Below are 19,735 nucleotides of genomic sequence, written 5' to 3'. Positions count from 1 at the left end.
GTGACTATAAAAAATTTATCCTCTCATGATATATGTTTTATCAATCATTTTTCAGTATTATTTCTAGACTCTCATTTCTCTTTATCGGTTGCTCCTATTAGCATAATTATAATGAAATGCCTTAAAAAAATTAAATCAGCAATAAGTTAAAAAAAAGAGTTTGGATGCACTTTATAAATAATTGCCTTAGTTTGATGAATAATGCAGAATTTTCTACATCATTAGACACAGACATTAGACCCCTCAACTCAAGAAAATATTAAGAAACTGGAGCAAACACAAAATAGAGCAGTGAGATACATAACTAAAAAATATTCACATTTGACTAGAGTAACATCACTAAATTTAGAAAGCCTCCAGGATAGAAGACTTAAAAGTAAAGTAGCAATTATACATAAAACACTGAAATCATAATCTTCAAATACAAAAACAAAACCTAATAAAATACTTAGAAATACACAAAGATAAAGGCACATTTCTTGTTCTATATGCAAGGACAAATTTGTACAAATGCTCCTCTTCCCTAGTGCTATTAGAGCATGGAATGAGTTGCCTGAGCAAGTCAGTTAAAACCAATGACTAGGCACAAATTAGGTTATTGGTTAACATGCATGACTAGATGCATGACGCTTAGGATGTAATCATCTTCTTTTTTGAAGTAGTGTCTGTATTATATAAGATAAGATACAACAAACTCTATTGGATATTTGCTATTCCTATGTACACATCAGCTGCATGGAAAAGGGGGGGGGGGCACAGCTATGTGGACAACATCATTGTACCTTAACTAATGTTCTTGCTTTCATCTTGTTTTTCTCTTTACAAGATGAACCATAAACCTTCTAGGACTGAAAGGACGCCAATGCACACACAACGACCACAAGAAACACAGAAGAAATTTTATACCTGTCGCTGACACATTGAATGTGTACAAGATAATGCCTGTAACATCAGTATCAAGTTCTCTAGTATTTTGTATTTCTCCAGTGGATTCATTGATCTTGAAATAGGAATTATTGCCAACTGTTTATGGTAAAAAAAAAATTAATTATATGAAAGTCAACAAGAAAATGAAAGCTATCTATTACATATATATGAAAGTCAACAAGAAAATGAAAGCTATCTATTACATATATATATGAAAGTCAACAAGAAAATGAAAGATATCTATTACATATATATGAAAGCCAACAAGAAAATGAAAGCTATCTATTAGGTACATATATATGAAAGCCAACAAGAAAATGAAAGCTATCTATTACATATCTTATCTTATCTTATCTTATATAATACAGACGTTACTTCAAAAAAGAAGATGATTACGTCCTACGCGTCATGCATTTAGTCATGCATATTAACCAATGACTTAAATTCTGCCAAGTCACTGGTTTTCCTGGCTAGCTCAGGCAACCCATTCCATGCTCTAATAGCACTAGGGAAGAAGGAGCATTTGTACAAATTTGTCCTAGCATATGGGACGAGGAATGTGCCTTTATCTTTGTGTCTTTCAGAGTATTTTATTAAATTTTGTTTTTGTATTTGAAGATTATGGTTCAGTGTTTTATGTATGATTGCTACTTTACTTTTGAGCCTTCTGTCCTGAAGGCTTTCTAAATTTAGTGATTTTACTAAAGGTGTTACTCTAGTCAAATGTGAATATTCGTTTGTTATGAATCTCACTGCTCTATTTTGTGTCTGTTCCAGTTTCTTAATGTTTTCTTGAGTTGAGGGGTCCCAAACGGAGGATGCATATTCTATTATTGGCCTAACCAAGGTTAAGTAACATTTTAGTTTTATGTTCTTATTTGATTTATAGAAATTTCTTTTAATAAATCCTAATGCTTTGTTTGATTTTTTTGTAGTTTCATCAATATGTGGATTCCATGATAGTTTTTCATTTATTATAACACCTAGGTATTTTGCGTTTTTAGTCTGTGATACTGGTTTGCCATGAATAAGATAAGTGGAATTAATTTGTTTTAGTTTTTTTGTTACTCTTAACAACTGACATTTTTCTGGGTGGAAAGACATGCTCCAATTTGATTCCCATTTCTGTAATTCATCTAATTCTCTTTGTAAAATATCTGTGTCTTGTGTTGTTTTTATTGTTCTATATATTATGCAATCGTCTGCAAATAATCTGACTTTTGTTCCTGAACTAATGCAATTTGGTAAATCATTTATGTAAATTAAAAATAGTAGTGGACCCAAGACTGTACCTTGAGGTACACCTGAGTTTACTGTTATCGGTGTTGATTTAGAGCCATTTATTATTACAGTTTGTTCTCTCCTTATCAGAAAGTCTTTAATCCACTGATGCAGTGGACCATTAATGCCGAAATATTAATTTTTTAAGCAAACTATGGTGGTGAACTTTGTCAAAAGCCTTAGAAAAATCTAGTAAGATAGCATCTATTTGTTCACTATTATCTAAACCTTTTGAAAAATCATCAATTAGTCCTATTAGTTGTGTTTCACATGATCTATATTTCCTAAAGCCATGTTGGTATGGTGTGAGGACATTATGTTTGTCTAAGTGGTTTATGATGTTGCTACATATTATGTGTTCTAGGATTTTACATGTGATGCTGGTAAGTGATACTGGTCTGTAGTTCCCTGGGTCAGATTTTTCTCCTTTTTTAAATAGGGGGGTGACATTAGCTTCTTTCCAGTCCTTTGGTACTCTGCCCAGGTTAAGTGAAGCCTGAAAGAGTATTTTGAACACTGGGGCTAGCTCATTACTTAGTTCTTTGAGTAATCTAGCTGGAATACCATCAGGTCCAGAAGCTTTATTTGGTTTGGTGTTGGCTAATAGTTTTTGAATTCCATTTTCTTGTACTACTATATCTTCTATGTTGTCTACTTGGTTCAAATTCAGTAATATGTCTTTGTCTCCTGGGGCTGAGAATGCTGATGCAAAGTATTTGTTTAGAATGTTTGCTTTAGTTTCATTATCATTATGTATTATGTTATGTTCACCTTTTAATGGCGCTACGCCTGTTGTTTCCATTTTCTTAGACTTAATGTATGACCATAGGTTTTTGTTGTTATCTTTAGATATTACATTGTTTATGTATTCACTCTGCAGCTGTCTGCTTACTTTTTGGGTTAAGTGTCTAATTTTTATATACTTTTTGTAAACTCTTTCTGCATTAGTTTCTTTAAATTTTCTATAGAGGTTTTCCTTCTGTTTACAAAGCTTCTTTAGTCTATTATTAAACCAGCATTTATTTATTTTGTTTGATGTGTATTTAGTTGGTATATGATTTTCTATTATGCTTTTAAGATGGTTTTTAATGAAATTCCAGAGGTCATCGACTGGTTGGTTAATGTCTTTTTCTAATAAGAATGTTTGTTGAAAGTTTAGTGCAGCTTGGTGTAGTTGTGTTAGGTTACATTTATTCCAGAGTAAGATTTTTCTTTTGGGTTTTGTATTGGCTACTGCTTTTATCTGACTGTGTATTTTTATGATCTCATGGTCTGATAGACCAGGGATAATTTCATAATCAACTACTAATCCAGGTCTGTTGGTTAAGAAGAGATCTAATGTGTTGTTTAATCTAGTTGGCTTTTTAATGATTTGATCTAAACTTAGGTTGTGTAAAGTTTCTATGAAAAGCTCATTTATGTCCTTAAGGTTTTGGTGTTTATCTATGGTTAGTGTTTTCCAATTTATATCAGGTAGGTTGAAATCACCCATAATCCAAAAAACTGCATTTTTATTTGTCTCTTTAAGTGTAGTAATCTGATTACATAGTTCCTGCATGTATTCTAAACTAGAATTTGGTGGTCTGTAAATGCTGCCTATTATTAGGGATGTTGAGGTGGTATTAATTTTACAAAATGTTGATTCTACATTTTTTGAGTTAGGTAAGGTAATTTCTTCTGCTATAAGAGTGTTTTTTATTGCTAAAAGAACTCCTCCATGATTATCAGCCCTATCTTTTCTAAAAATTTCATAATTACTATTGAAAATTTCTGCATTATAAATTTCAGGATGCAGCCAAGTTTCTGTTCCTGCAATTATGTCTGGTTTCTCACATTCTAATAAAATTTCTAAGTCTGCTGTTTTGTTCCTAATGCTTTGAAAATTTATAACTAAGGTTTTAAGGTATTTTGGTATTACTTCTTTAGTAGGTTTGTTTAGTGAGGCTGTTGTATTAATTTTAGTAGATTTAGGTTTAACAGGAGTGGATCTGGCTAGTGGTTGGTGAGTTTGGTTCGGGATGGTGTTTAGGATGTTGTATGGGTTAGAAGTGTCCGCATCAAAGGAATCAAACAGTCCTGATGTAAACTGAGGTAACCCACACGGTACACAGTGCCATGATGCGTCTTTGTTGCCTAAGGCATAATACACAGGTGTATTCATATGGAGACATGATGCATGGTACCATTCATCGCAGGTGTCACATTGAATGGCTTTCTGTTTCAGGGTGCATATTTTTTTGCAGATGTTGCATCTATCTTTAGATCTAGGCCCTGGATTTGACTCTACATCTCCTGCCATTAATATTAACAGTGATAGGTATTTATTTCTGCTGTGTCTGATTGAGAACTTCCATTTGTGATGGGTAATCTTCTTTAATGTTATAGATGTGTATGTTAGGTTATTTTTGAAGTTGCATTGTTCTAAAGTGTGATGATTGATTATGACTGTTGTTTCCTTTTTAAGTTTAGTGTTGACAAAGGTAGATCTAGTTCTGTGTTCAGCTAGTGTGCATTTGGTGATTATTAGGATAAATAGCCAGAGCAATTTCATGATGACTGTTCTTGATTTTAGTTTTTAAAGGAGTCTAGTCTAAATCTAGTTTAAGGTTTACAATGCCTAAGTTAAGTCTAAATCTAAAGTGAAAGCTAGTTTACAATGACAATTAAATCAAATCAAATGGTTTATTAAATTCAAAATGTGGACCTAGACTAGATCTAGATTCTAGATCTAATTCTAGATCAATATATTTACGTGTATAACTAACTACATAGAATATTACTATTAGTTATTATTAGTAGTATTGGTAGATGATTAGTAGATCTAAAGCCTTAATTAAAGTCTAAGTCTAACACTAGACAGACTAGATCTAAAATCTAAGGATATAATAATAAATATAGACTAGATCTAGGATCTAATAAATTATAAGGATTAGTGAGACAAAATAGTCCTAAGCTAAGAATTGTTAATTTGAATTAATTAGTAGAAAAAATGCTGAATTAAGTTAAATATATAATAAAAGATATTAGTTTATTAGTTAAATAGCTTTTTTAATGAATTTGGTTTGATTTAATACAACAAAACGAAAAATTTAACTCATCTCTGATTACAGTAAACAGGGAGCAGCCATCTTGCCAAGAGCGCGTAACCCATATATATGAAAGCCAACAAGAAAATGTAAGCTATCTATTACATATATATGAAAGCCAACAAGAAAATGAAAGCTATCTATTACATAGGCTACACTAAAGAAATATATTTTAAATGACCAGAAATAACTATTTTATTGTAAAACTGTATCAGTTTAGAAAACTTAAATTGTGGACTCAACAAGAGAATTTATTGATGTAAATAGTATTGTTTGAAATGTACAATTTGTTCAACCTATTTTTGATAATATGGCAAAATATGACAGAAAATATACTTTACCTATAGCATATGTGACTGCTCCATATCCATTGGTTAAAGGGTCATCTTTATCTGTGGCAGTTATTCTAAGTATAATAGTGCCAGCTGTGCTGTTTTCTGCTATTTTTCCACTGTGACAGGAACAAATAATAATGACTTTACATTAGAAAATACTAGTTTTAGTTTAAATAATAATAATTAAAATACACTTTAACAAACACATAAAATATAAACAAGTTGGCACTTTTTAAAAAAATAAACATTGTCAGCTAAAATCTTTTAACTATTTTAAATCTCTAGCTAGTGAACTAAATTAGTGATTGTATCATTTTCAATCATTTCTCAATATTTTATAATTAATTTATTTTTTATTTTCAAGTTTTGACATTTAAAAAAAAAAATAGCATAATAAAAAAAAATGAATGGAGTCAAAAGATATCAAGATAAATGAAAATGCTTGAATAGTTGGTTTTCTTTAGTAGTAGGTCAATACACTTTTATAATAGCATTTAATGTTTGATAAACACCTTAATTTTGAATAACTTAAAGCTAAATGGGGTTCTATGATGCATGATTCCTACTGAAAAAGCTAAATTGGAGGATGGAAATAGTTAATTATGGATAAAACATTTGTAATCAAGTAATTTAACAAAAATTGAATTGGTTGGAAATTTCAGAGCTTAATGGCAAGAGAAAGACTTAGTAAAGTCATCCTAACTTATATGACTACTACAACTCCTATACCTGTACAATGCTGAGGTGAACACAGGAGGGTTGTCATTGATGTCTAAGACTGTTATATGAATACTGGCATTGACAACATAGTCTGCATCAAGGGCAGTTACCATGATAGTGTAATTGGGAGCTATTTCCCTATCAAGACCTCTGGCCACAAGAATCTGAAGAAATATAAAAACTTCAAAATGAAAAACTGCTGTTTGCTGGATGAAACATAATTTAAACATCTGTCTTATTTTTTAAATTTATATATACTGATTTCTTTTTTTCCACCTATATTCTCATGTCTTCCTCGCTTTCTTTATATGATGTGAATGAATTGTAAGATTATTTAACAGGCCATTTTAATTGTGCCACATGCCCATATGTTGTGTAGAGACTGTTTTAAACATCTGAAAAAGTTCAGAATAGAACTCCTCTTCATTAGCTGTTTTTTGTGTGTGTTTACAGTAATATCTGATTTTAATTAAAAAGGTAACAAATAGGAAAACAATTTGTTTTCCCTATAAAAAACATATTTTTTTTAAAAAAGATAAAATATTCATGTTCAGAAGTTATCTTTCTTGATCTGATTTGAGCAAGCAAGGAATCTTAATTTAATGTTTTCATACAGTAAACCTACCTCCCCTGAAATGTAGTCTATGACAAAGTCAGGGTTGTTAGCCATCATGTACCTGACAATACCATTTTCATCTAAAGGAGAATCAGAATCATTGGCATGCACAGTGCCGATCAGGGAGGACACATTGGCTGCTTCACTTACATTTAACATGTAAATAGCTGTTAATAAAAGTTGAAACAATAGATGTTTGCATTTTATCTACACAAAAACAAAATACTTTATTCTTTTTCCCAAAAAATCTTAAAAAAACATTTATTTCTGTCCAATAGTGCTCAATCTTATCATGTGAAGTCCTTTTCAGAATATATACTCTGGTAAAATTAACATTAATGGAAATCCTATAAACATTAGGGATTAGGGATTATAGGAATCATTCTTATCAAGCAGAATAAGCTTTAGTTTGTAAAATATTTTACATGTTTTAAATGTTACTTCAGATTTGAAGATAATTATATCCTAACTCAAACCTCCAACAAGATGACATCGTACCAATGGATGAGTACATTTTAAGTAAAATAAAACTAGAATTACAACCAATCAAGAATATTAACACACCATTAAAACAATTAAGTACTAAGCTCCAACTCCAATGACCTAAAGTACTTTAATACTGACTTATTAAACTAATTTTAGAACCTTTTAGATCCCTTGGAGAAAAATTAAATATCTACATTTATATTAACAATGTTTTGTGCATTGAGGCTGTACACAAAAATATGAAATGTGGCATGAAGAAGTGTATTTCAAAAATGAACACGACTCTCCTTTCAAATTTGTAAACAAACAAAAAAATTTATGAAAATACAGCATATTATCAACAAATGGTATCTTGGTTCCATGGCAGGATTACCTTTGTCAAATACAGGTGGAAACTCATTGATACTGCCAACAATGATCCTCACATCAACCTGAACTGTGTGGATACCATCTGAGACATTGACTCGGAACTGATGGTAGGTGGCTGTTTCAAAGTCTAGCTGAGATTTCAGACGCAAAGTGTTGCTATCCAGCTGTACAAAGAAAACAATTTACAACAATAAATATCATGGAAGTTTTAGAGCGACTCAGTAAAATTTTGATGTATAAAATACCTTCCAAAGAAAAGTAAATGTATAGAAAAAATTATTTTTGTTACTTCATAAATGAAAACATGATTTCTAATCACAGAACAATGGATTCCATCATTCAATTCTATTCAGGTCAATGCCAATAATAATAAAAATAATAAGGCTTGTCTTTGAGTTCGAAGATTGATGAACTAACTGCAATTTTCAACCTAAAAGACTTTTTGATCTCTTGTGCATTAAATTGTGTCTCAGTAATAGAATGTGCTCATTAAAGTTATGCCATTAAATTAAAAATTTTATGCCCATTAACCAAAACATGAACTGTAGGTTGAGAAACATAGAGAGCCAAACTAAAGTTAAAGAAGTTCAACCTAAATTTAAACTTATGCATCAAACTGTCCAATGCACACACACATATAGCAATGAAAGATTTATACAGCTGAAAAATATTACTTTTATCTTTTAGATAATAAGACAGAATATGTTAACATGATGACCAATGGTTGAAATAAAAACAAAAATAAATGTTAAACCAAGTACTGACCTGAAATAGTGTATTGTTGGTATCTGCAATCGTGTATGTCAAGACAGTGCCAGCATCTTTGTCCGTACAGCTGAGAGAAGCAATGGTATAGTTGACTGTCTCATTCTCTGACACAGTTTTAAAGATGGAGTTGGGTGAACAAACAGGCACTTCATCATTAACATCATCAACTATGAAGGTAATATTTGCCATGGTGCTCAGCTCACCACCTCTCTCAATAGCCTGCAAGACATGAACACATTTTGTAGAACAATCTTATCTAAAAATATACTGAAACAATTTCTGTGTTAAAACTCAATACATGATGCAACAAGATTCATTTTCATTTTCTCATTCTATTTGCATTGTTATAATACAAAAAACAAACACAAACAAGAGCATTATCATTTTTCTTATTATCAATATTAAAACTCAATTAGAGTGAGGGCTGAGAGGCTGAAATCCTAACTTTTAAAAGCCATGGGTAGAAACACTATGGTTGCCAACAGCAAGTGACTTCCCTATCAAATTTATTAATTAAAATATGGCAAGTCTAGAATATAAGACAGTTTTCTTCCCAGCAGTGGAGCGACCATGAGTTGAAGTTTAGCAAAAATCATGCAAATAAAAAAAAAATTAAATTTACTGAACATGTCTTATCCTGAACTGGCTATAATAATCCTTGGGTAGTCTCCATCAAGAGGTAGCCTGATCAGTGCACTTCATTAGCTCCCAAGATCAGCTCTCATTGTTCATTGCCCCAATGAAAGCTCTGAGGTAACTCAGTAGATGGTAATAGGTTCTGATACAAAAATTAGACATTTATTGTGTAGCTTAGCTTATAATAAATAGGCTTGTTTTTTGCATGAGAGTTTGTCCATTTCTCATTTATTCTATTCACTATTAATTTCTTCATTTCTTCCAGAAAAAGTAAAATTTTCAATTGTGTATTGTTCTCCCACACTTAGCAAGTGTATCAGCCTTCTCATTTCCTTCTAGTTCAATATGTGTTGGTATCTATCGGAGAACAGTTCTCTTGCTGTTGTTAATGAGCTTCACAAGGCCTGTCCTGTCATATAGGAGGTATCAGAGTTTTTAAGTTTTAGAGGTCATGATGATAGTATCAACAAAAGGTGGCCATGGTCTAAGCTTTGTAATGCCTACAATACTGATTGCAAATCAGTGATTATAACAATCTTTATCAACATCAAGTGCACCTTCAATTACCAATTGCACCTACATAAGTACCAATTTACTTAAACGTAATTAAAAGGTGTAATAATTTTTTAAAAATTTTAGTATTAAATCTGCTTAGATAAAAAGGTAAGAAGGATTATTAAACTATTGTTGTAACCCCGCTTCCGCGCTACACTAATGGTGCGCATCTGAGCACTACTGAACACGACTAGTGAAAGACATATAGAGACAGGAAGAAGGACTGTTGTGAGCGGGCTAAAAGTCATGGGAGTCTGAACAGTTTGGTGCTGAGTGCTGTCCTGTGTGATAAAAGGAAACTCTTTTGGAGACCTGGAGCGACACTGGGAAGTGTGTCGGTGGTCTGTTCTGTGTTCTGGTATGAAGTAGGACTCTTAGAACTTAAGACATATTACTCCCTGTGACTTTATAGCAGACGTCCAAGTCTAACTAGTAACTATTACTATTTGTTGATGCTTATACTAGTTATACTAAATAAATACATCGTTTACTGTTGCCGACCTGTCTTTCGTTGAGTGCCTGCCTTAGAGAGTTACAACACTATTTTGACAATGCTATTTTGATCACAGGAGCTTGTAAAAAAAATGTTCTTAACTTTTCTAATCCTCTTCAAAAGCAAACAAATTGTGTCCAGTTGAGTGACATTTAATTGGAGAATTATTGAAGCTTTGGGAAATACCATTCATAAATACCTTAATGACTATCTCATATGATGGTACAGTTTCATAGTCCAAAGCTTTTCTCAAAACTATTTCTCCACTGGTTAATCCAATGCTAAATTGATTGGTGGGATCACCGCTGATTATTGAGTACTGAGGATCTCCAAAGACCAAATCATTTCCATCTGGATCTGTAGCCTTCTCAACTATACAGATTTTAAATGAAAAATGTTCACTGTGATTATAAATGAAATGACTTAAAAAAACAAAAACAATGACTACTTAAAATTTCATCAGGCACCATAAACTTTTATTACTATCATATCAGTTGTGGAAGCAGAAAATAAGATTTTCCTTTTGAAAATGTCAGTACTTTAAATATTTCACATCAAATCAGCGTATGATGAAAAATATTCACAGTAACAGTTACACATTATTTACAGATCTAAATGTTACCTGTAACATTTGTCCCAATATCAGAGCTCTCAGATATATGTATTGGAGAGGTCACTTGAAATATAGGAGGTCCATCATTCATGTTCAGAACCTTGACATAGATCATGACTGTGCTATTCAGAGAACGCAATCCATTATCAGATACTGTGATGGTCAATATGTGTGTTGTTGCTATCTCATAGTCCAGTGTGTCTGGAAGAATAAAATGTAGGATTGCTCACACCATTAAAGCTAATTATTAAAGAGCAATGCAATCAAAATTAATTTCTAGTCAACTTCAACATAAAATATATTTTTACAAATTATTTCAAGTTGAAAAAAAAAAGATTTTATGAAAAACATTTCTTGCATCAGAAAATGAATAGAAACTACAACTATATTTCTAGATTATGGCAGCTTACTGTTTATGAGTTGGAGTGTTTGATTATTTAGACTAAAGTGTGATCCTGGTGTTTGAACCAGTGAAAAATTCACATGGTTCCCATCTTCAACATCTTTACAGTCCAGAGATGATATCAAGTCATAAGGGCCACTTCCAGCTATAAACATGAAATGATAAGAAGTGAAACTAAACAAAAATGACAAAGTCAAACAGATAAGTCTTGCCTAATGTCAGGTTCTTGTATTCTTGTATTTATCAAATTATTATTATATATTTCCAATGCAAATATTTATTAATATTAAATATTATTTCAATTTGTATTATTGTTATTATTTTCTGAACTTATAATATTTTGGCTCAAGTTCAGCCTGACAAGCACATCATACACATATAGTTGTAGATAAACTAATAAACTAAGTGTATGATGTAAATAACAATAAAATTTATTCTTGTGATATATTTACAAATGACTGATTCATGATGACTGATAATAATAGTATGAAATATCAATATGTAAAATTATGTAATCTACAATGATCCAGTTAGTCTCCTTAGATACAGAACATTCATATAATTATGAAACACATAGTATATTACCTTAACTATAATAAGTAGTTCAATGGATCACCTAGTCCTTCAATCTCAAAAACAACAACTGGTAATATATGTAGATCTAGCCTCTAGATCAGGTACTGTCCACTGACGACAATTCCAAAAAGTAGAAGTTCATAGTTGACACTACACCATCAGGTCTGACCACTGCAACCCGCAGTCTGGAATCTTGAACCTCAGACTCATGTACAAATCAACGTGCACACCAGACGACCAACTGAGAGAAAGACCTCAGTCCTGTAGACTGTAGCCCTAAAGTTGTACTCTCAATATAGAACTGAGACTGAATAAACAAGTCTTGACACTGAGACTTGACACAGAGTCTAACATATAGACTTGACACTAATACTTGAAATAGAGTCTTCAACTGAGACTACGACTAAAACTTAGTCTTGACGCTAAAACCCTATAGAAGATAAAAGAAAGGATTCTTCTAATCATCTATATCTAGTCTAATTATAGACTTACAAATACGAACGAATTCAAATAGAAAAACTATACAATGAAAAATAAAACTCACCCTAAACAGGGTCAAGATAATCCAACAAGAAAATGTCCAAGGCAAATGCTAAGGCTATCCAATAACAAAAACCAAGGAGAAATTCCAGAGCTCTCAAAACACGTCTATCTGTACCAACGTACAAAACAATGGAGAGACTGTACTAGACGATAAATGACGCAAATCACACACACACTAAATTTACGTCACTAGAAGTTGTGACAAGCAACAAAAGCTCAGTCCTCTAGTCTACACAGAAAATATTAATAATGTAATGACGTCATCAATATAGTGATCAACGCCGCACTATCAATTAGAGAAATAATTCTACTATACAGTTACATAGATAACTGCGACATTCCCCCTCCTCAACGAACTGGCAATTTTGAAAAAAATTCCAGTTATCATAAAAACTGCAAGAAAATTCTCCAGAAAATCAACTTCACCAAGATCAATACTGCAAATACGTTTCCAAGAATTACAGAAAGAGACCTCAAAATCTCACTGAGAAAAAACAACTGAGAAATCCTCAACAACCAATAATCATCAATGAATACCTCAACAATAAAAAATCTTCATTATACACTTCAATAGACAAAATAATGTTTGTCTCAAAAATTTACAGTTAAAGTTACAACTGTTTGCATGTTACATAGTTACATTATCAAATTTGATCAATATCAAAATTAATATAACATAAGTACATGATTGCTCAAATGAATCAAAAAAATTATACAAGTCTTGAGCATACATCAGCAAAAACATTTAATTCTCCCTTTAAATGGACAGAATCAAAACAATAATCCTGAAGTGCTAAACACCATCTAGTTATTCTTTTGTTACAATAATTACTATTTGTTATGAATGACAATGCCTTGTTATCGGTCTGGAGATGAAACTTCACTCCTGCCAAATAACGATCTAGCTTTTTGATCGACCATACAATGGCCAGTCCTTCCCGCTCAAGGATAGAGTATTTCTGTTCACGTGGCAACAACTTGCGACTGACAAACTTCACTGGATGTAACACACCATCTCTCATCTGACTAAATATACCTGAAATGCCTTTATCTGATGCATCTGTCTGCAAAAAGAATGGAAGAGAAGGATCAGGCAATCTTAGAATAGGATAATCACACAAATAAGTTTGTATTCTTTTCAGTGCCACAATACACTCATTACTCCAATCAATTCTCACAGATTTCCCTTTCTTCAATAACTCTGTGAATGGAAACACCAAGTCTGAATAACAAGGTATAAATTTAGAGTAATAGTTAACCAACCCAATTAATGACCTTACTTCCTTCTTAGTACTGGGCGGTTTAAACTCCAGGATCTTCTGAACATTTCTACTATCTGGTTTCACTTCTCCCCGACCTACATTATGTCCCAGAAATTTAATGTTAGTAAAGCCAACCTCTAATTTAGATGGTTTTAGAGTAAATCCATGACTTTTCAATACACCGAAAACATTCTGTACATCTCTAACATGAGTCTCCCAACTTTCGCTAAATATACAGATGTCATCAAAATAAAACAATACATTCTCAATATCTCTTAAAATACTCTTTAAAACTCTATTAAAATGGTTAGGGGCACCACTTAAATAAATGGTAAGTAATGAAACATGTAGTGTTCCCCCAGAACTCTAAAAGCTGTGTACTCCTTACATTCTTCACTTATAGGTATTTGCCAATACCCTTTAGTTAAATCAACTAAAGTAAAATACTTAGCCCTGTAGAGTTTATTGAATAGCTCTTCTTGATCTGGTATTAATTCAGCTGGTATTTGTGTAACACTGTTTAACTTACGGTAGTCAATGCATGGACGTAGTGTACCATCACGTTTCTTAATAACCACAACAGGAGCGGCATATGATGAATCTGTGGGTCCTATGATACCCAACTTCAACATACTATCAATTTCCTCTTTTAATTTCTCCTTCATATTTATTGGTACCGTATATGGCTTTAATGCTATAGGCTTAGTGTCCAGCAACTTAATCCTAAATTCTTCCACATCTGCTTTACCCGGTATGTCTGATATAATATCTTTGAATTCATCCAGCACCTTCATTATTTTACATCTCTGATTACAGTTTAAATCTGGGTTGACCTTCAATTGTGATAAAATGTCTTCATTCGTCTGCTTCTTATTGTTGATTTCTAATGTCGGAATGCTTGGTAAAATATCTTCATTTGTCAAGTCTTCATCAAATTCCTCCTCATCATCCACAACAGACACCATATTAGCAGACAAAATACTGTTCTCATGTTCAATATTAATAACAGTTTCACTTGTATCATCTTTACTTCTGCTATGATATTTCATCAATCTATTGATATGGTAAAGTTTCAACTTATCTCCCTTCTTTACCAGAAAATTGAATCTTGATACCTTCCTTATAACTTTAAATGGTCCTTGCCAATATACAGATAATTTGTTTTCTCTTTGAGGTTTAAGTATCAATACACAATCACCTTCATCAATCTTGCGCAATGTAGAGTATCTATCATACTGAATTTTGTACTTTTGCTTTTTAACCTCACTATTTCTGTTGGCAATTGATGTCACATGAAATAACCTCTCCTTCAAATCCATTAAGTATGAGTAAACATTCCTGTATTCATCTTCCTCCTCTTTGTTTACAAATACTTGTTTCAGAATAGCCAATGGTCCTCTCATCTGTCTTCCATATACCATTTGAAATGGCGATATTCCTGTAGTTTCATTTGGGACCTCTCTATAAGCAAAAAGTGCAGCGCTAACCTTTCTATCCCAATCCTTTGGACTCTCTTGTGTAACTTTCCTTAGAAAACTTTTCAATGAAGAATTGAAACGTTCATTCATCCCATTCGACGAAGGGTGAAAAATAGTTGAGTGCACTATTTTAATATTGTAGAAGACAAATTTCCTTACGGATAATAAAGATTATTATTATTATTAAAAAAAAAAAAAAAAAGAACTGACTTCCGTTATCACTTAGTACCTAGTACCTCGTGCGGTATACCAATTCTACTGAAGATTGTGTTTAATGTCTCAATCACAGTTTCTGTAGTAATATTTCTTAAAGGTATTGCCTCTGGCCATCTCGTAGCAATGTCAACAAGTGTTAAAATAAATCTGTTCTTGTTCTCGGTAACCTCCAACGGACCAACAATATCTATTGCCACTTTGTAAAATGGTGTTGTTACTATATTCATATTTCCAAGTTCAACTCTGTCACATCTTCGTGGCATTCTACACCGTTGACAAATATCACAACTCCTAATAAAGTCTTTAACATCTTTATCAACTCCTTGCCAAAAGAAATATTGGTATATTCTTGACTTTGTTTTCCTAACTGACAAATGACCTGCAAATATACTTTCATGTGCTGTTTTCAAAATTACTTCCCTTTTTGACACTGGAACCACGAGTTGTTTCTCTTCCTGACCTAATTGACCTTTGAATACACGATACAATAATCTATCGAATACCTTGAATCGAACACTTCCATTTGTCTTATTATCCACACTCTTCTCCTTCTGTCGATTCCATAATTCTTGTAATGTAGGATCACTCACTTGTTCTCTCAAGAAATCTTCACATGATCCAAATAACTTATAACAATCTTGAATAACTTCTGAATGTTTCATAATATCAGCCTCATTCTCTTTTTGTTTCATTGCTCTTGTAACAGCAGCACCAATATGTTCATTATGTTGTTCATCTTGTACATTCCCTATTATTAGATCAGCTACTGGATTTTCAAAACAAGCTACAATATATTTCCCTGTGATATAGTCTGAATTGATGTCAACACATGCCAGTGGATATTCCTTAATAGTACCATCAATCAATTTTAATTTGTAGCTACCTGGAATTTTGTCTTTGCATTCAATTAAAGAACTTCTTACCCCAATAACACTAGATCCTGAATCACGCAATATAGACACTATTTTATTATTTAATAATCCTTCTTCAAAACGTAATTTCCCTACAGACTTTTTCCTCAATTTCTGATCAACAATAGACATAGTTTCTTTTCTACATGGAGTAAAATATTCTATTTCATCAGCCAGATTAGAATGACAACAACTTTGAATTTTACGTGAACAATTTAGTCATCTCTGCGTACCTGTGTTTTGCACTTTCTTTGACTTGTCTGTGTTTTTCTCCTTAGTATAATCAAAACCTGAATAATTCCCTTTGTTATTTCCTCCACCATGGTTCACATCATTGTAAGCTCCTCTCCAATTCCCTCCATCCATTCTCCTTCCTCTAGTATCAAACTGCCTCCTGTAAGTTCCATATGACACATTCCTTGTGCCTGACACATGTCTTGGTCCATCCTTATTATATGTCACCTGCTTTGGTTTCACTCCGGCTCCACCCACATAACATTCCGTTGACCTGTGACCTACTTTTCCGCACCTAAAACAAGTTATGACTTTCCTGTCACTAGCATAATTCTGACTTGTGGCTTCAGCAGCTCCCATTACATACACATTTTCCTCTTTACATAATGATTTTGTTGAACTTGCAGTCTTAAAACTTTCAATTACTTGTAGCATGTCTTCTACATTATCACTTTTATTTAAGATAAGTTGACGATACACTTCGCCTGAAACACTCTCTAATAATCTGTCTGTCACAATCATATTTTTCATGCCTTCTATGGTCTCCTTTACCTCCGCCATCTTCATCCAATTGTCTAGTGCCCTTTTCAAATCGGCTACATATCCCCTGAAATCATTTTCTTTAGGTCTAATTTGGTGAAATTTCTTCCTACACGTTTCTCCATTTATATCAGCCTGTCTCATTAGCATAACCTTTACTTCATCATAATTTTCCTTCTTAAACAGATCATCTTGCAGCATAAAATTCTTGAGTTTCGACGTCAATTTGTACGATAACAACATAGCCCAACTTTTCTTATCAATACAACATCTTGTTGCCACCGCCTCAAATAGAGTCAAGAAACCAATCAAATCCTCATCTTCCTTCATATTCTGAAAACTCTTGTCCAACTTATCAATTATATGTCTATGTTTATCCTGGATCTTAGGTTCTCCTTCTTTGTTTTCAGATTTACTTTCTTTCTGCAACTCCTTCTCCACAATTTTCTCCTGAAGTCTAGCCAATTCCAATTCTTCCTGCCTCTTTTTAGCTTCCACTACTTCCCTTTCTTTCCATCGTTCATGCTCCTCCTTCTTTATGCGTTCCTCCTCCGCCCTTTGTTCCTTCACATAGTTCTGCAAGTCAGCTCCTGTAAAACCCAATGCCTGCCCATCCGCTATAAATTGTGAATTTATAGAAAACCTAGTCTCCATCCTTAGAATTTCCAAACAATATAAGTTTAACAGGTCAAATCGGAAAAACTAATTAGAGCACAAGATATACTATTAGCAACCAAAAAAAAATACACTTAGCTGTGCTTTCTCCTGCGAAGATAGAATCTGCCTCAGCACCAGGAAGATAGAGTATTGATGACAAGGTACAGCCAGATACACCAGGACAACTTGAGAATCCCAACAAACAGATCACAGCTCCAATTTAGGTCCACCAATCAGTTTAGCATGTAACAAAATTATATCTTATTAGTATAAATTTAAAAAAAAATATTATATATAAGATACAATGTTAGCAATAACAATATGATACACTGGCACCAATAAAGTCTCACACAAAAAATGTATACGATGCCTTTCCTGAGTAATAAGGTACAATCACATAGTACCGTTATGAATAGTAATGTGACACAAACAAGTGTCTAGAATCTGAAAATATACTCTTACAAGTACAGAAATTTATTTAGCAAATATTCAACTGTCAATAATATAACAAATTATGACTGAGATAATCCCTCAAATAACTCCTTTAACAGTTTAGACGAGCCCCCAAAATACTTGTCAGGTTCTTGTATTCTTGTATTTATCAAATTATTATTATATATTTCCAATGCAAATATTTATTAATATTAAATATTATTTCAATTTGTATTATTGTTATTATTTTCTGAACTTATAATATTTTGGCTCAAGTTCAGCCTGACAAGCACATCATACACATATAGTTGTAGATAAACTAATAAACTAAGTGTATGATGTAAATAACAATAAAATTTATTCTTGTGATATATTTACAAATGACTGATTCATGATGACTGATAATAATAGTATGAAATATCAATATGTAAAATTATGTAATCTACAATGATCCAGTTAGTCTCCTTAGATACAGAACATTCATATAATTATGAAACACATAGTATATTACCTTAACTATAATAAGTAGTTCAATGGATCACCTAGTCCTTCAATCTCAAAAACAACAACTGGTAATATATGTAGATCTAGCCTCTAGATCAGGTACTGTCCACTGACGACAATTCCAAAAAGTAGAAGTTCATAGTTGACACTACACCATCAGGTCTGACCACTGCAACCCGCAGTCTGGAATCTTGAACCTCAGACTCATGTACAAATCAACGTGCACACCAGACGACCAACTGAGAGAAAGACCTCAGTCCTGTAGACTGTAGCCCTAAAGTTGTACTCTCAATATAGAACTGAGACTGAATAAACAAGTCTTGACACTGAGACTTGACACAGAGTCTAACATATAGACTTGACACTAATACTTGAAATAGAGTCTTCAACTGAGACTACGACTAAAACTTAGTCTTGACGCTAAAACCCTATAGAAGATAAAAGAAAGGATTCTTCTAATCATCTATATCTAGTCTAATTATAGACTTACAAATACGAACGAATTCAAATAGAAAAACTATACAATGAAAAATAAAACTCACCCTAAACAGGGGTCAAGATAATCCAACAAGAAAATGTCCAAGGCAAATGCTAAGGCTATCCAATAACAAAAACCAAGGAGAAATTCCAGAGCTCTCAAAACACGTCTATCTGTACCAACGTACAAAACAATGGAGAGACTGTACTAGACGATAAATGACGCAAATCACACACACACTAAATTTACGTCACTAGAAGTTGTGACAAGCAACAAAAGCTCAGTCCTCTAGTCTACACAGAAAATATTAATAATGTAATGACGTCATCAATATAGTGATCAACGCCGCACTATCAATTAGAGAAATAATTCTACTATACAGTTACATAGATAACTGCGACACCTAACAAGCCCTCACATACTTTGCATGTAATAAACAAAGCAATGAGAAACATCTATTAGAAACCAGTAAAAAAAAAAATCCTGATATAATTAAGACTCATGAAGTGTAAGAAAATTTTGTCAATACTGTCAAGTTTTTATTGCAACAATGTTTGTGTTTCCAGTACAAGTTTCACTTAAACCCTCTAGCTGCTACATGGTATCAAATGTGTAA

The 19,735-nt window shown here is 32.6% G+C and overlaps 2 protein-coding genes across 2 annotated transcripts in view; both read right to left on the bottom strand.

The window, feature by feature from the left end:
* The window catches only part of LOC106079389 (protocadherin Fat 4-like), a 207,697-nt gene that overhangs the window by 60,581 nt on the left and 127,381 nt on the right, over nucleotides 1-19,735 (bottom strand). Inside the window, exons 20-28 of the mRNA XM_056027674.1 lie at nucleotides 11,296-11,433; nucleotides 10,895-11,086; nucleotides 10,472-10,644; nucleotides 8,586-8,807; nucleotides 7,825-7,984; nucleotides 6,975-7,132; nucleotides 6,359-6,513; nucleotides 5,636-5,745; nucleotides 907-1,023 (exon numbers count right to left, since the gene is read on the bottom strand). Of these exons, the coding sequence (XP_055883649.1) occupies nucleotides 907-1,023; nucleotides 5,636-5,745; nucleotides 6,359-6,513; nucleotides 6,975-7,132; nucleotides 7,825-7,984; nucleotides 8,586-8,807; nucleotides 10,472-10,644; nucleotides 10,895-11,086; nucleotides 11,296-11,433 (1,425 nt within the window). The remainder of the gene's footprint in view (nucleotides 1-906; nucleotides 1,024-5,635; nucleotides 5,746-6,358; nucleotides 6,514-6,974; nucleotides 7,133-7,824; nucleotides 7,985-8,585; nucleotides 8,808-10,471; nucleotides 10,645-10,894; nucleotides 11,087-11,295; nucleotides 11,434-19,735) is intronic.
* On the bottom strand, nucleotides 15,404-19,517 carry LOC129926007 (uncharacterized). The gene is made up of 2 exons (XM_056027676.1): nucleotides 19,184-19,517; nucleotides 15,404-19,069 (listed from the first exon to the last, which is right to left on the bottom strand). The coding sequence occupies exon 2, from the start codon at nucleotides 17,700-17,702 to the stop codon at nucleotides 16,494-16,496; it is 1,209 nt and encodes a 402-aa protein (XP_055883651.1). The 5' UTR covers nucleotides 17,703-19,069; nucleotides 19,184-19,517; the 3' UTR covers nucleotides 15,404-16,493.

The sequence above is a fragment of the Biomphalaria glabrata genome, chromosome 4 (genome assembly GCF_947242115.1).
Source record: "Biomphalaria glabrata chromosome 4, xgBioGlab47.1, whole genome shotgun sequence".
Taxonomy (NCBI): Eukaryota; Metazoa; Mollusca; class Gastropoda; family Planorbidae; genus Biomphalaria; species Biomphalaria glabrata.
Note: the sequence above shows the minus strand (reverse complement) of the source record. Positions and strands in the feature narration are given on the sequence as shown.

Excerpts from the sequence above, each read along its gene's own strand:
- LOC129926007 (XM_056027676.1), bottom strand. The coding sequence starts at position 17,702 with ATGGAGACTAGGTTTTCTATAAATTCACAATTTATAGCGGATGGGCAG.